Source organism: Podarcis melisellensis (genome assembly GCF_964234715.1).
Source record: "Podarcis melisellensis genome assembly, chromosome: 15".
Lineage (NCBI taxonomy): Eukaryota > Metazoa > Chordata > Lepidosauria > Squamata > Lacertidae > Podarcis > Podarcis melisellensis.
Window position 1 is genome coordinate 43,747,045 of NC_138532.1, and position 16,046 is coordinate 43,763,090.

The 16,046-nt window shown below is 52.1% G+C and overlaps 1 protein-coding gene across 5 annotated transcripts in view; it reads left to right on the forward strand.

The window, feature by feature from the left end:
* Positions 1-14,777, forward strand: part of FAM222B (family with sequence similarity 222 member B) — a 29,151-nt gene extending 14,374 nt beyond the window's left edge. For 2 of the 5 annotated variants that reach the window (XM_081890445.1, XM_081890446.1), the window contains exons 2-3: positions 2,765-2,889; positions 4,983-10,012. In XM_081890445.1, coding sequence (XP_081746571.1) covers positions 2,808-2,889; positions 4,983-6,529 — 1,629 coding nt within the window. In that variant the 5' untranslated portion in view covers positions 2,765-2,807 and the 3' untranslated portion in view covers positions 6,530-10,012. Of the gene's footprint in view, positions 1-2,764; positions 2,890-4,982; positions 10,013-14,041 lie in introns of those variants that run through there. The other 3 variants (XM_081890448.1, XM_081890447.1, XM_081890449.1) reach the window with 3 other exon arrangements.
* Positions 14,778-16,046: the final 1,269 nt, after the last annotated feature.

Here is a 16,046-nt window from a genome sequence, read left to right on the forward strand (position 1 = left end):
TAAGAGACAGGTCCAAGTCTTCAGAGCTGAGCTGATAAATTGCTTTTCATTAATGGGCAAGGAGGGCCCAGGAACTGAAGCTGGCTTTCCTGCAGAAGCTTTTATGTGTATATATCCATCTTGCAAATCATGCAGGTGCCAGGAAAGGAGAGCAAGCCTCTTCTGTCACCTCCAGAGAAGCCAGCCTGTGGGCCCAGCAGGTTTGCCTGGAAGCCAGTGCCTGAGGCTGAGTCCAGTGCAAGCCCTGGACAAAGTCATTGGCCTGTTGGCTCTCTTGTCCCTTCCAGGACAGTGCGGTCTCTCTCAGGAGGAGTTTTGCTTTCGGCCTTCCGTGGATTTTGCTTCTGTGACTTTCAGACACTCACGGGCAGAATTGGGCACTTGTTGTGGCATTCAGTTGCCATATGGGGCCAGACTGCTCGAAAGTCATATTTTTCAATACAACTTTTTGGCTCCTGAAATTCGTTCTGATTGTGCGGATAAGATGATAGATGATAGAATTTTACAGAATGTGTTGTTAGTGTGTGAAAACAGGCAAAACCGAAGGAATCTCCAGGCATGCACCTCCAGATGGTGGAGATGTCAGGCGGCAATCCTGGCGTATGGCAAATTTCAAACACTGGTGTAGACAGGTGAGCTATTAACTTTGCTGGACTGAACTTGTAAAGTTGTCATTGCAGCTTTGCAGAGAAGACATGGAGGGCTGAGAAGGGCTCCCACTGGCAGAGGGTGGGGGAGAGAGGTATCAGTGCTTGGCAGGGGAAGCTGGTCCATTTGGCCAAGTGGGGCTCTGCCCTTCGCCAGCCCTCCTGTGCCTGCCTTCTTGCAACCAGCCCTGGAGGTAACCCTGCCTCTCAGCTTGCTCCTCCTTCGCCTCAGTGTCAGAGCCTTCTCGTGGAGGAGGAGAACTAGAATTACTTAGTTAAGAGCTTCGGAAGCACCCTCCATCTTGCAGAATCCATCTCTGAACAGCTGTGTCCTATCAAAGTACCAGCTGGCTTTACTTGAGGCTGGTGTGCAGTACTGCCAGAACAGACAACAACTGGGGGGGCGACCAGTGCTGCGTGGGGTCTGGGGTCAGCCACTGGACTTACCTGTTCATGTGCTCATGGTATCGGGATGATGGTGCAGGCCAGGCTTCCCCCTCTGCAGAGTGCTTTGAACCATTTATCTGGGAAGAGCAGGGTGGTGTTAATAATTAAAAAATTAAAAGCCACGACTCAGGTGGGAGGAGGCGAGCAGCTATTTTCTGGTCTGTCGGTTAGCAAAAGACGAAGTGTGTGGGCAGGGAAGGAGGCCAGAAGCTTCCCACAGCCCCAAGCCACCTGCACACAGAGCATGAGAAGGTGCTAATGTAGCTTCCTGTTCTCCACGGAGAGTGGGTGAGAGGCAGGCAAGCACTCGAGGCTTTCTCCTTGTCAGATCATACTGTTTTTAGCATTGACCTCCACCGCCACTTTCTCTCCCCGTCACCAGCACCTCTCAGACCCTTCCACGATATGGGGACATCCACATTGTGCATCATTTTAAAAACTTCCCTCACACCCGGGATGCTGGGCCTTTGGCTTGTTTCAGCTGCCAGGCTGTCCTTAGAAGCAAGCAGCTCAGGAGGAAGGGTTTCTCGGCCCGATCTCTCCCTGCTTGTCAGTTTATGCATTTGGGCAGTTTGCAGGGAAGGGACTTGGGTAGCTTGAAGCTACCCAGCAGAACTTTAAATAGCTTCCCTCCTGATTGCCTCTGGTGAGTAAGAACTGCCTTTAGGCAAGTAGGAAGAGGAGCTTTTGCAAACTGGTCTGTGTCTGTCTTCCTTTGCTCCTTCTTTCCTGGCCATCAGAATGCCAAAAATGTCATTGACGCAGATGCAGGAAAATAGTTTGTTTTATGGATGAACTCCCCACCCCCCAACTCCTCTTCAGATGTGAATTGATTTGCAAGGCTAAGCCAGGCAAGCACTGTGCCTTGGAAACATCATAAAGATCTAATGCTCCCACGTCAGGCAGGCACTGAAGGAGGAGATAGCATCTCGTCCAGCCTGACTGCTTTCAGGCACCCCCACCTGGTGGAAACATCAAATAGGTTTCAGGGTTTAGGTTCTGAGAATGGGGCGTGGGGGCTGCTGCGGCTTCCATCTTCACTAACCCCACTGCTATTCACTCTTGTTATTTCAAACACCTTTATTTTTCCCAAGTCTGAACTTAGATCTTTCATATGCTCTTTCATTCAGTGCGCTGTATTTCTCTCTCCCTCCCAGCCCTCCCAAAGCAAATGCATTCATCAATGTTGGGGTGTTGATTCTTCCCCTGTTCTGTAATGGGAGATTCTGGGAGAAATCTACAGTGGACCATGAAAAAATAATGTGTGAAGAATCTTCTGCTTTTTGCATACATCTTCACATCTGTAAAGACTCACAAGTTGATACTAGATCAATAATCATCTAGAAACTGTGTGTGTGTGTGTGTGTGTGTGTGTGTGTGTGTGTGTGTGTGTGTGTAAGTAAATGTAAATGTCCTTTTCCTTCCAACCATCAGCAGTAGCTTCTGTTTGTTTTAAAAAGCAAATTAGATTTACTGTTCCATATATAAAAAAAGGCACCTATGTTGTGATAATAAGCAAATATGAATTGACCAATGAATTTAAAGGCAGATAACATTTTTGAAGGGAATCTTTCCAAAGAATGAAAGCCTTTATAAAAACCTGGCGGGCGGCCCTTGTTCCCCAGGCTGGACTGGATTCTCACCTGCCTGCCTTCTCTCTCTCCTTGCAGTGTGCAGAGGACTGAGGGCCCCATGTGCTAGTGACCGCCTGCCATGCTGGCCTGTCTGCCGGGACCAGGCGACCTCTCCTTCCAGCTGCTTTCTTACCCGCAGATGAACACTGGACTTCAGAAATGTGAGTAGCTGCCACCACCACGAATCTGGACAGTGCAGCCGTGATCTGGGAGAACCCAGGAGGGGAGAATTGCTGTTGTGCTCAGGTCCTGCTCAAGGAGTTCCCATGGGGGCATCTAGGAGGTCACTGTGAGGACAGAAGGCTGCACCATGGACCAGCAGCCTGACCCAGCAGGCTTCTCTTAGGGTCTTCCATTCATTGTGGGTTGAACCCGGAACCTTTCTCTGGGGTCCCTTCCACCGCTCACCCAGATTGACAGAGTGGCTGCTGTCACAGAGAGGTGGCCTCTGGGACCCTTCTTAGCAAACTCCTCCCTCCCTGACTCTCCCATCATTTCAGAAGCCAAGATGGGGGCAGCCGTGACCCTTGGTCATGCTGCCTGAGGCTGATGGGAGTTGGAGTCCCCACAGTATCTTGGGCAGGCAGGGCATACTTTCCTCCACCTCTATTCTAAAGTTGCTTTTAAAAGAAAAAAAGCTGTTTTAGTGAAATCTAAAAAAGAAGCAGGGGGTCACGGAGGAAGTGTTGACTGTTCTCACAGCTATTATTTCCACCGTGCTTTTCAGCACCATTGATGTGCTATAACAGTTGCCTTTGTCTTGCTGACACTGTGAAATGTGCTTTATCTGGGTTTACAACCCGCCCTGAAGCTGCAGTGCTTCGTGGCGGGTTGACAGCTTCCATACTCCCAAATCCTGTGCTGCAAGAAGGAAACAAGGCATAAGAGGCTCCTTTGAGCCCCAGCTACTCTTCCTCTTCTGGGTATGTGTGGACACAGAGGAGACTGCCCACCGCAGCCCTGTGTGCCTCCCTGTCCTCTCCTTTTCGATTGGCTCTGCCGGTAATTTTTGCCCTATCTCCATGTCTGCTGTGGCTGGGGTGTTCAGTCACCCCCAAAGGGGTGAGAGGCTTGCCTGCCGATGGGGGAGGCTGGCCATTGCCTTCTGCCCTTCTGTCTGGGAACAGGGTGTTTTTTGTTCTTTTTCACACACCCATTGTCTGATTCCAAGAAATGCCTATGCTTGAAATTCATTTTAATCAGAGGATAGTAACCTAAACTGAAGCTGCAGGGGGTGGAGTTAAGTCCTCATCCCAAATAAATAATAATATTTATATTATTATTTGTACCCTGCTCATCTGACTGGGTTGAAGGAATGCTTCAGAGGAGGTTGCTTGCATTGAGACAGGACAATTGGATGGCTGCCTGTCAGGGATTCGTCAGCTGTCTTCCTTCCTCCAGGGGGTTGCACTGGATGACCCCCTGGAGACCCCTCCCCACTCTACAGTTCCACGATTCTGTGAAGCTGAGGAATGGCCCACCAAGAAGGGCTGGTGGGCTGCTTTCTTTTTGGTTTTGATGGACCAATCTGATTCAGATTGAATATCTTCCTTAAGAGTTACACGCCTCCTCATTTAGGGAAGGGCCAGGGGGACAGTCATTGTGGGGCCCTCCAGGCATTTCTGGGCTCCCAACTCTGCGCATGGCCAGTGCTGCAGGATGCTGCTGGGATTTGGGAGCCCAGCAACAGTATGGGCAAAGGCACCACCTTGGCTGCTCCTGCCTTAGGACTCCTGATCTGTCCTGGCCCAGCAGAAGTAAGCTTTGCTCCGTTTCTGTTGCCTCGAGCAAAGAAGAGAGCCTCCATGCTCATGCACAGTCTACCTGAGGGGGTGGTTGCCAGGTGCTGTGGGTAAACAGTGGGACCGGGGTTTGGGGACGGAGAGCATTGCCATCTATGCCCTGCTGGTGAGCTTCCGAGAAGTGTCTCTCTGTCTATATCTGGACTAGATCAAGGACAGGGAACCTGCGAGGCTCTCTGGACTGCAACTCCCGGCAGCCTGAGGATGACTGATAGCAGGGGACGGTGGGAGTTGTAGTCCAGAGACCCCTCGCCTGGGGGGGGCCAGTTCTTTTTGTTCTTAAGAGGCAGCACTGGCTGTTTGTTGAGTCAGTGTTGATGGCGTCTCTTTTCTTTCTCTCGTTTTCTTTCTCTCTCTCTCTGTCTCTCTGCCTTTCTCTCTCCCTCTTCCTGCTACTCTCCTTCCTCCTCCTCCTCCTCTTTCCCACCCACCCCTCCCTTCCCCCCAACCAGGGGACACTCCACAGAAAATGAGAGCCGCACAGCAGCACCCTACTCCAGCAGAGTTGGACGCGTATGCTAAGAAGGTGGCCAGCCATCCTCTGACTATCAAAATTTTCCCCAACAGCGTCAAGGTCCCCCAGCGGAAACACATCCGCCGCACCGTGAACGGGCTGGACACTTCCGGGCAGCGCTACAGCCCCTACCCGCCGACGCAGGCCTCCGTGAAGACGGGCCTCCTGGCCATCGTCCGGTCCCCGCCGGCCAAAGGGATCGTCAAGGACTTTGACGGGACCCGGACGCGCCTGCTGCCGGAAGCCATGATGAACCCCCCCTCCGCCCCCTACGCGGCACCCAGCACTTTAAGCCACCCGCAGGCGTTGGCCCGCCAGCAGGCTCTGCAGCACGCCCAGGGCTTGGCGCAGCAGCAGCACCCTCAGGGGATCCCCACGGCCCTGCAGCAGCCGCAGCACCCACAGAGCATGGCCCACCCGGCCCTGCAGCCTCCGCCACACCACGCCAACCACTTGCTCCAGCAGCAGCAGCAGCCGCCGGCAGCGGGCCTGCACGGGGGCCGGAAGATGGCCGACGCCGACGCCCCCCCGAATGTGACTGTGTCTACCTCAACCATCCCCCTCTCCATGGCTGCCACGCTGCAGCAGAACCAGCCCCCGGACTTGAGCAGCATCGTCCACCAGATCAACCAGTTCTGCCAGGCCCGCGCGGGCATCAGCGCTACCTCAGTTTGCGAGGGACAGATTGCCAACCCCAGCCCCATCAGCCGCAACCTCCTGATCAGCGCGAGCACCCGGGTGTCCGCCCACAACGTCCCCACGCCCCTGCCTTCCTGCGTGGTGGACCCTGGGGTCCCCCCCTCGGGCCCCGGGGCCATGGGTGTCCCGCCGCTGGGGGGCGTCGTCGGCCGGGGGCCCCCCGCCTACCAAAGCGAAATGAAGCAGGTGGCAGCCTGGAACCAGCACCAGCTTGCTCACCTGCAGCAGATGTGCGGCGAGGCCGTCGGCCCCTCGGGCCTGATGGGGAAGCCCCCCGGGCGGGAGCTGCCTGGGCAGGGCTTTGCCGGCAAGGCCCCCGGCTACGCCCTGGACCTCTGCATGGGCCAGCCTTTCAACGTGAAGCCCCCGCTGGAGAAGCCCACCCCCTCGCCGCCGGTCAACAGCTTGCCGGGCCCCGCCCCCTACACCAACGGGCACTACTTCCAGCCCCTGTGGAATAACATTCTGCCCACGCCCAACAGCGACAGCTCGGGCTCCCAGGACCTGGCGATGCCTTTCCACGGCGGAGGCGGGGGGCAGCCCCTGGGGGCTGGCCTGGAGTGCACAGGCGGACCTCACTACAGGGCCGGGGCCGGTGGCCCGCCTGCCCAGGGCGGCCTGATGCAGACGATGGAATACCTGAGCGGGGACTTCCAGCACTCCTGCCTCCGGGAGCAGCAGGGCGGCGGGGGGGTGCTGAGTAAAGCCCCCCGCCCCGCCATGAACCGAGCCCACGATCCCGCGGATAGTCGCAGCCTTCATATTCAGCACCCAGGGTATAGATAAGGCAGCCGTCACTTTTCACTGACCAGAGCGAAGATTAGGGTTAGTCTTAATTTGAATTAATAAGCAAAAGGTGTGTGGCTGTTTGTTTGGTTTTATTCCTTTTGGTTTATTGCTTATTTTTTTTTAAACGTGCAAACTTTGGTGATCCTGGTGGCTAACTGCCGAAGGAGGTTTTTAAGCGGAGGTCTAGCCCCCTGCAGTGCAGGAATTGTAGCTCGTGAAACCCTGGCAGGTGGCTACCCAACCTCTGCTTAGAAACCTCCAGCTAAGGAGAGTTCACCCTCTTTCCCAGGTAGTCCATTCCACTGTCAAACAGTTCTTACCCTCAGGAAGCTATTCCTAATGTTCAGCCAGAATCTCCTTCTTGTCATCAGTTTGGGTCCTCCCCTCTGGAGCGGCAGAAAACAAGCTTGCCCCATCTTCCACGGGACAGCTATCATGTCGCCTCTCAGAGTCTTCTTTTCTGCAGGCTAAACATTCCCAGCTGAACTGTTTCTTGTAAGGCTTGGTTTCCAGGCCCTTTATCACCTTGGGACGCTCGACTTCTGTTGATGCAGGCTAGAATAGCATTTGCTTTTTTTGCTGCTGCATCACACAGTTGACACATGTTAAGCTTGTCATCTACTGTGACCCCCCTAGGTCCTTTTCATAGCTTATACATAAGGCCCTGCGGTGCCCATTTGTGGGGAAGGCTGTGAGCTGGCTATTTTTGGAAGGGGTTTGTGCCGTTGGGGTTGCAGCCCTACAAGAAAACACCCATGCCCAGGGTCCTGTTCACCCCCAGACAGGCTTGTCATGGTCGTCATCATGAGTTTATTTGTATGTTGCTTTTTCATGACAGAGCCACACTCAGAGCGGCTCACAAGAACATGCAGAATAAAATACAGCGTTTCAAGATAATACATTTAATACAGTGGTACCTCTGGTTATGTACTTAATTCGTTCCAGAGGTCTGTTCTTAACCTGAAACTGTTCTTAACCTGAGGTACCACTTTAGCTAATGTGCCAGAGAGGGATAATATTTTCCCAGTTTTCTTGCGTCCTCTCACAGCCTTGCCTCCAAAGACAGAACTTGGGCATACAGTGATCACCATCAAGTTTGCAGTTTAAACGAAAATAATAATAATCACAATAATGATTAACAGCTGCATTTTTAAAAAAATTCTTTCTCTGTACACTGGCTAAAGCGATTGCTGTACACTGTAAACTCGGACGTGTAATATTTCTGTGTGAATGTTACCTGGTAGCGTGGTGGGGTCTGAGTAGCACTCTGGGGGTCCGCCCACTGCCCCTTCCCCCCCTCTCCCCCCCTTCCCTTCCCACAGCCCCGTGGGGGCTAAAAACACATTGATGACAAATTAATGAAGCCTTAAGCTGTTGCTCCTCCGGTTCTCCCTAACAAGCATGGATTAAACTCTGAAAGCTATCAGACAAAAACTTCCTTTTTAAAAAAAAAGAAAAGAAAACCACGACAAAATTTCCAAATGTTTAAAAGTGACGTCCTAGTTGGCTTAGAGGTTCTTAAGGATTTTTCAGAAGTTGGGGAAATTAGGATCAGTTTTTAAATCTGTATATCTCTTTTGATTTAGGTGTCTAGTTCTGGGCTGTAGGAAACCTCGGTAACCTTCTTGAGCTTAGCTGCCATCTCTCTCCCCGCCCCACCCCCCAACCCAGTGCAGGATCCTGAGCACTACTTTGGCTATTTTAAAAATCCGTCGATCAGGGTGTTAGAAGAATCGTGGGGTCCTTCCTTTTTTAAAGTGCTGTTGCGCTGTCTCCTTAGGACAAGTTTCAGTGATCTAAAATACTTTTTTTTTTAAAGCGGATTAAATTATGCGCCGGCTTGCGTTGCCTTAACAGGATGCCTGATCTGTTACGCCAAATCCTAGCGCCACAGAAATCCTAATTTATTGTTCTTAGAATCTGACCCCTGCGGCCTTTTTGCTTTCTTTCTTTTTTTATTCGCTGGGGAGATGGAGGAAGAAGATGGGGTCCACACATTTTGGTGAAAAAATGGGTGGTCTCCAATCTCACTTCTGCCCCCCATCCTACTTCCAGCGAAGGGTTCTCCTGCAACCCCCCCCCCCCAGCAACAGGGCCAGAGCCCTCTCCCTGCTTCCCTCCTCAGCCAGTCAACCACTGCTGGGCGCTCTTTTGTTTTGTTCCATTTTTTAAGGTTCCTGTAAACTTCTGATACCTGGACATGTTTTTACTGAAAACCTTCCCTGTCCTCTGTCACCTCTCCAGGTACCAAGCTTAGACTGTTAAACTGCAGCTCCTTTTAACTCCTCCACCTTCTGACCCCAGAGCAGTGCCGGAGCTAGCCCCCAGACTCCCCCCCCCCCCGCACGGCAGAGCTAGTGCCCAGACCTCTCCCCCCCTCGAATTATCACTGTTGTTGCTGTCGTTTTTGTGGAGAGGCACCTCCGTCTACCTTCATAGTTTTGTTTTTCTGTTGTTTTTTGAGCTCCTAAATCAGGGGTCCAGCACAGCTCACTTAACCACCGTGGCCCCTTTTTCTCCGGTGATGGCCAGGGCCTACACTAGCTCAGTTTGAGGTGCTCCCTTCCCCACAAGGTACCCACATGTTCCCCCTGCCCCCCCCTTGCAGAATTTGGGCTGGAAGTGAAGGGCCTGCAGCCTGCTTTGGTGCTGCCCAATTCCCTCCTCTTTTCCCTCAGCACCACCACTACAAATAAACTAGTTTTAAACAGACTTCCTTTAGCAAAGGGACGGGAGCATTTCCTCAGACACATTGGCTGTTGACCACTCCGTTCTTGACCTGCGGCCATGTTTTTACAAGCTTGGTGCGGTGGGCATCATGCAGCGTGTTCACCTTGAAGAGGAGGAGGGACACGCGACTGTCCCTTTGCACCTTCTTTTCCTTACAGTCCATCCTCCTTGGGCCACTACTCAGAAAGGTGTGGGCCTCCTAGGAAAGGGGGGAGAAGGATGTAGAGGCCTGTTGGAGCACTGTAGGAGCCCCCGTCCTATTTCATCGCAGTTCCAGTAACGCCAAGACAGCACCTCCCTCTTCTCTCCCCCCACCCCCCTTCCCAGAATCAAGCTACAGGCCCACAGTTTTGCTCAGAATGCAGAAAAGTCCTGCAGCTGCCACTTGGAGAGATTCCCCCGTCTCTCTGCAGGTTGGGGTGTGAGGGGAAGCATTTGGGGAGCCCTCAGAGCAAAAGCAGTGACCCTTGCAGGTTCCCATGGGGTGTCCACAGTGCCCCTCACCCCCCAGGAGCAGGGAAGATCTTCTGCATGGGGGGGGGGGGAGAAGGAAGGTTGATGGTCTTAAACTGCTGCTGTATTTTCCTTAAAAAACACTTCACTGATTATAATTACTGTTATTAATATAAGCTGCTGCTCATGTGCTACGGGTATCCAAACTAGAGTTTCTTCTCTCTTTCTCTCTTTATTTTATTTTTTTTGGTCTGCAGGAACAAAAAATAAAAAAGTGAAGCCAAAAAACCCCTCAAATCTCTGGTCACGCTTTCTGTCATCCACAACCCTTTCTGAAGGGTGCCTGAGTGTGGTCCGTCCACCTTGCCCCAAAGCCTGCCTGCACTGTTGTGGGTGTTCTTGGAAGGTTGGGGTGGGAAGTGTCTCTGTGCCATGAGGGGTTAAAGTTAAAGGGACCACTGACCATTAGGTCCAGTCGTGACCGACTCTGGGGTTGCCGCGCTCATCTCGCTTTACTGGCCGAGGGAGCCGGCGTACAGCTTCCAGGTCATGTGACCAGCATGACCAAGCCGCTTCTGGTGAACCAGAGCAGCGCACAGAAACACCATTTACCTTCCTGCCAGAGCAGTACCTATTTATCTACTTGTACTTTGACGTGCTTTCAAACTGCTAGGTTGGCAGGAGCAGAGCAACAGGAGCTCACCCCGTCGCAGGGATTTGAACCGCCAACCTGATCGGCAAGTCCTAGGCTTAGTGGTTTAACCCACAGCGCCAGCCCCATCCCCACAAGGGCAAGCAGGGAGCCCACCTGTCCTCAGGGGAAGTTATGGAAGTGACTTTGCCTTTTGGGGTCCAATCACTCCAAAGCTGGAGCAGTTTTCCATGACTCATGGTAACGCTGCACCTCTCCCCACCGTGGCATGTGAGAGACATGGTCACCATTCAGCAGCACAGACCAGCTAGGCAGAAGCATGCAAGGAACAGGGGGGAGGCCAGTGAGGCAAGAGTCCCAAGGGTGGCATAGAGAGAGCTCTGATCCTGACACCTCGCACCCCTGTTGCACAGAGTATGAAAAGAGGATCGGACACATTCATGGAGGAGAGCTATTGAAGACTGCCAGCCACAATCGCTGTGCTCTTGTCTCCACAGCTGGGAGGCAGCGATGCTTCTGAATTCCAGTTGCTGGAAACCGCAGGAGGGGAGAGTTGCTCTTGTGTCGAATTCTGCTTGCTGGTTTCCCAGCAGAGGCATCTGGCTGGCCACCTTGAGAACAGGTGGCTGGACTGGATAGTCCATCTTGGCACCTATTCCCACAATTATTGTTTGGAATAACTGGATTTTATATTATTGTAGCCCACCCTGGGACCTGCTGGTAAATGGTCAGCTAACTGAGTACAGTAATAGCAGCTCAGCTGCGCCTACACTGACTGGCAGCAGCAGCTCTCTGGGGTCTCAGGCAGGAATGTCTCCCAGGATGCCGCTGGGAACTGAACCCTAGAACTTCCAGCCATGGTGGCTGCTGGGCGCTGACCACTTGAGTTCAAGAAAATGCCCGACAACATTTGGAGGGCCATGCATTTCCCCTGTCTCTGCCTGAGCCGTGGCATGTGCTAGACCAGGACACTGAGTGTCAGGACAGACCAGACAGGGAGGGAGGAAGCTGAGAGCGGCATTGTGTTGGTAGGAGCAAATTGGCAGGAGCCAATGATGCGGGGGGAGCCTTTTGACTGTCTCTCCATCCAAAACCTCCCCCTACCCACGGCATCAATCATTCAATTGCATTTATATCCTTGCCTTTTCCTCCAAGGAGCTCAAGGTGGCATGCTTGCTGCTTCCCTTCCTCATTCGAATCCCCATAACAGCCCTGTGAGGTAGGTTAGGCTGAGAGGCTGTGACTGGCCCAAGGTCACACCCAGTGCGTCTTATGGCAGAGTGGGGATTTGAACCCTGGCCCGAGTCAGTCTAACCACCACATCACACTGTCTCTCGGCTGCCACCTGGGAGCTGTAGTCTTCCTGGTTCTTACTGCAGGAATCCTCAGCTTCCATGGCCTCTGTATCAGAGTGTGAGCTTTGCGCACAGCGGGATGTGGGCCACCCTGCCCAAGCGCATGGCTGTTGCTCACTGCAGCTCCCAAGCTCGTACGCTAGAGGGCAGGCTCGCCTCGCACTGTGCTGCTTCTGCACTCTCCAGAGGCTGCCTCCAGCCTTGAGAAGCAAGCACAGCTCCATTCCTTGCTCACCTACCAAATGCCTTGTGACGTGGCCTCCTTTCAACCACAAGCCAAGCCTCGCACTCGGCTCTCAAGCCTCTTGGCCTTCTGGGAAGTAAGCAAGCTGCCAGCTCTGCTCCGCTTTCCCCAAGGGCCTGGCTCCTGCGCTTGTACAAGTTTTTGAGCGCAGAGGTCCCTTTTGAGAACTCTCGCCAGGGGGTTGGACTAGATGGCCCTTTGGGTTCCCTTTCCATCTCTACAGTTAGGCACATGGCCAGGGACAAGGAGGTTACGCAAGACAGACAACTGCTTTTGGAGGCCCCTGAAGGAACATGGCAGTGTGAGTCGGTGCCACCCCAGGGGGGCTGCTGGAAGGGGGACAAGGGCTAATGCAGGCTGTTTTTTTAATGGTTCAGGATCCACTTGCCACCTAATACGATTCCAAGCTGGGATTAGTCAAGAGCTGAGCTGGCCAGGCTCTTTGCTTATAGCTGGAGAGGTCAGTGGGCGGTTAGAGGCCTGGTGGTCCCATTCTGCCCATCTCTGCTGGCTTGGAGACTTGCTTGGCACAAGCCTAAAAACCTGCTTGGTTGAGGAGTCCTAGGGCAGTGGTTCCCAGGCATTTTTTGAGCCACTGCCTCCTTGGTCCCCAGTTCCCCCTACCCTGTAAAAAGCATAATTCAGAACAGTGCTTTGCCCCAATAACACAATACAACTCAAAACAGCAGCAATTAATTGCACATTTGTTCAAACCCCAGTTAAAACAATTTAGTTTAAGGATTTGAACAAAACAGGTGAACTTTATCCCGGGACAGCAGCTTTTCAAAGTCTGATAGTCATGTATCCCTTCAACACCCCCTTGCCTCTTAGTGACCCCCAGAAAATTCCAATATCCCACAGGGGTCAGTACTTTGGAAACCGCTCACCTAGAGGGAAGCCTTTTGCAGCCTCTCCCAGGAAACCAAAGCTATTCTCCCTCCTCCACCACTTCAGATCCTAGTCCTCATTGTTCCGAATAGAGGGGGACATAGAAAACTGATTTTGATACAGGCTCTGGCTGAGGTCTTGGTTTGCAATGTGAGACTCGGGCTCTATTGCATGCTGGGCCATTAGCTGATGCTTCTTTCTCTTCCACCCATGGGCAGGTGATCGTATTTGGAAGATGCTGAACCTGAGATCCTCTGGGCTGAGCAATAACCCACTCCAACTGTAGCTTGCCCCATCCCTGCCCATTTTACTGGTCTCCTTAGCCACCTGCTGCCTCTAAAAACAGATAATCTCCTGGCCAGCAGCTTGTACTAGCCATAGTGGTTTGGCTCTGCCTCCGCAGTCAGTCTGCAACACTTTGGAGCAGCGGCAGCAGCTGGAAACCTCAGGAGGAGGCAGCCTGCTTGCGGGTTTCCTTGGCTGGCCACTGTAAGAACAGGATGCTGGACAAGATGGGCCTGATCCAGCAGCCAGGCTCTTCTTGCCTTCTGGTAACCAGTGCAGGTGACTCCACAGTTGCTCACCCTGTGCCCTCCCCTTCAGGTCTGCAAAAACCGGGCTGCACTTCAAAGGCCTCTTTGGAGAAGAATATTGGCATTCAAATTCACACCTGGAGAGAAGGCTGCCAGGGATTTGATTGTCTTTCTCTCACTTGACTCCAAGCAGAGCCGCTCCCACCTTCGCTGGCTCTGGTTTCAGCGAAGGAATAAAGCTGGAGGAACATTAAGGAGCAGCAAGACTTGCAGCCCCCAGACAGCGTGGAGAGCCTGGAGGTTCTGGCCCCCTTCCCTCAAAAAGGATATTGCGGAGTTGGGAAAGATTCAGAAAACGGCTCCCTTGCAAAGAAAGGTCCCAGAGTTTGGGGCTTTTTAGTTCAGAGAAAAAGCGAGGGAGAGGAGACACAATAGAAGTTCACAAAATCACACATAGCCCAGGGAAAGGGGATAGAGAAGAGTTTTCTCCCACTCTTGTAACACTAGAACTCGAAGCTGAATGTTGAAAAATTCAGAGTGGATCAAATAAAGGCAGAACTTTTTTTCCAGCCAGAACTCACTTCCAGCAGCTCTCCAGTGGGTGCATAAGAGAACGAGGGAGGCATTCGTGGTCAGTTCCGGCACCTCTTCTAGAAAAGCAGCAGTGAATAAAGGACTTCATTACAAAGTTAAACTATGGAACTCCCTGCTGCAGGAGGCAGTGACGATCAACTTGGATGGCTGTAAAAATGGGCTGGACAAATCCATGGAGGGGGAGAGGGCCATTGATGGCCACTAGCCAGGGTGGTCTGCCTCCATCCTTAGAGCCAGTGATGCTTCTGAATCCCAGAGGCTGAAAACCACAGGAGGAGAGAGTTGCCCTAACCCTTTGCGGGCTTCCCTTTGGGGCATCTGGTTGGCCCCTGTGAGAAGAGGATGCCGGGTTAGAAGGGACATGGGCCTGATCCCGCACGGGCTCTTCCTGTGTCCTTATGGGGACATTGGTGGAGAGAATAATTGGGTGCACTCTTCCCACCTTGGAACAAATCTATGCTTCCAGGTGCCATAAGAAAGCTGCAGAGATAGCGCAGGATAGTGCACACCCTGGAAATGATCTTTTTCAGCTTCTGCCTTCTGGAAGAAGGTCCAGGGTTATAAAGACTAGGACTAGCTGCCTGAGAAACAGTTTCTACCCAAAGGCGATTTTGGTTTTAAATGCAATGTAAGGAGTCTGTATGGGAGTATATTGTATTTAAAAATGGGATATCAGAGTTGTTAGGGGCTTAACCAGGCTGGGATAGCAGGCTTGTTGGTTTTTGAATGTCTGGTGCAGATTTTTTCAATTTCGTTGTTCTGGATGGAACAAGGACAATAAAGATTATAATAATTATCGTATCATGTGTGCACTGGAGGGTGGGATTCAAAGCTAGGGATCAATCGAGGCAGCTCCCCTCCTGCACATCTGGGAGGGAGGTAGAGCCCAGCAGGGCAGGTTGCTTAAGGTGAGCTTGGCAGGGGATTGGGGGGCAGTGCTAGGCATATAAAGATGATTTAGTAGTGGCTGCCAGGAACCCCTCCTTGCCATCCCACTGCCGGAGGGTTGCTGTCATCATTCATTATTGCTTAAATTAGATTCTTTGCTCCATTTGGCTGCAACCTCCAACCCCCTGCGGCTCTGCAACCCTATAATCTTGGGGTGAGGACAAATGGGATCATCAGCACTGTCTCTTCCCCTCCTCCAAACACACACAAACATTATCTGGGTCTGGCGTTTCCTAACCCCAGGAAGGGAGACTTTAGACTTGCAGGATCTACTTAGGGTGGTTGTGGGGTTTTGTTTTGTTTTTACCAGAATCCCAAAGGTCTGCTAACCAGAGCCCATGTTATTTACAATTAAAGAATTGCGAGCCCAGGAAGCCGCTGTTGTTTGGTAAAGAATAGCTGAAAATTCAAAGGTGGGAAGCGAAACTGTGAAACAGGCACACAGAATGAGTCCAGTTGCACACACGGGAGTTTAAATAACAAAGTCCAAGTAAAGAATATTACCTGATTTATCAAATAAAGATCCAGGTTTGGGATAAGGGCTGCCTTTAACATGATGATTCCACCCCATGTCATAAAGGAACGCCAAATCATATGGAAAGTGCCTGGGGGTTCTCAAACCTTTCAAAATCTCACATTATTGTTTCCTCCACTTGTTTGTTTGTTTGTTATTACATTTCTCCCAAGTTTCTCAAGGAGGAGTACATAGTTAGTCTCCTCCCCATTTTATCCTCACAACAACCCTATGAGGTAGGTGCGGGTGAGAGGGAGTGGTTGTGACTCAAAGTCACATGCAGGGAGCTTCATGGCTGAGTGGGGATCGAACCCTGGTCTCCCAGCTCCAATGCTCTAACCCAGGAGTCAGCAAACTTTTTCAGCAGGGGGCCGGTCCACTGTCCCTCAGACCTTGCGGGGAGCCGGACTGTATTTTTTTTTGGGGGGGGAATGAATGAATTCCTATGCCCCACAAATAACCCAGAGATGCATTTTAAATAAAAGCACACATTCTACTCATGTAAAAACGGTAAAAACATGCCGGACCGTCCATGGGCAGGATTCAGAAGGTGATTGGGCCATATCCGGGCTCCAGGCCTTAGTTTGCCTACCCATGCTCTAA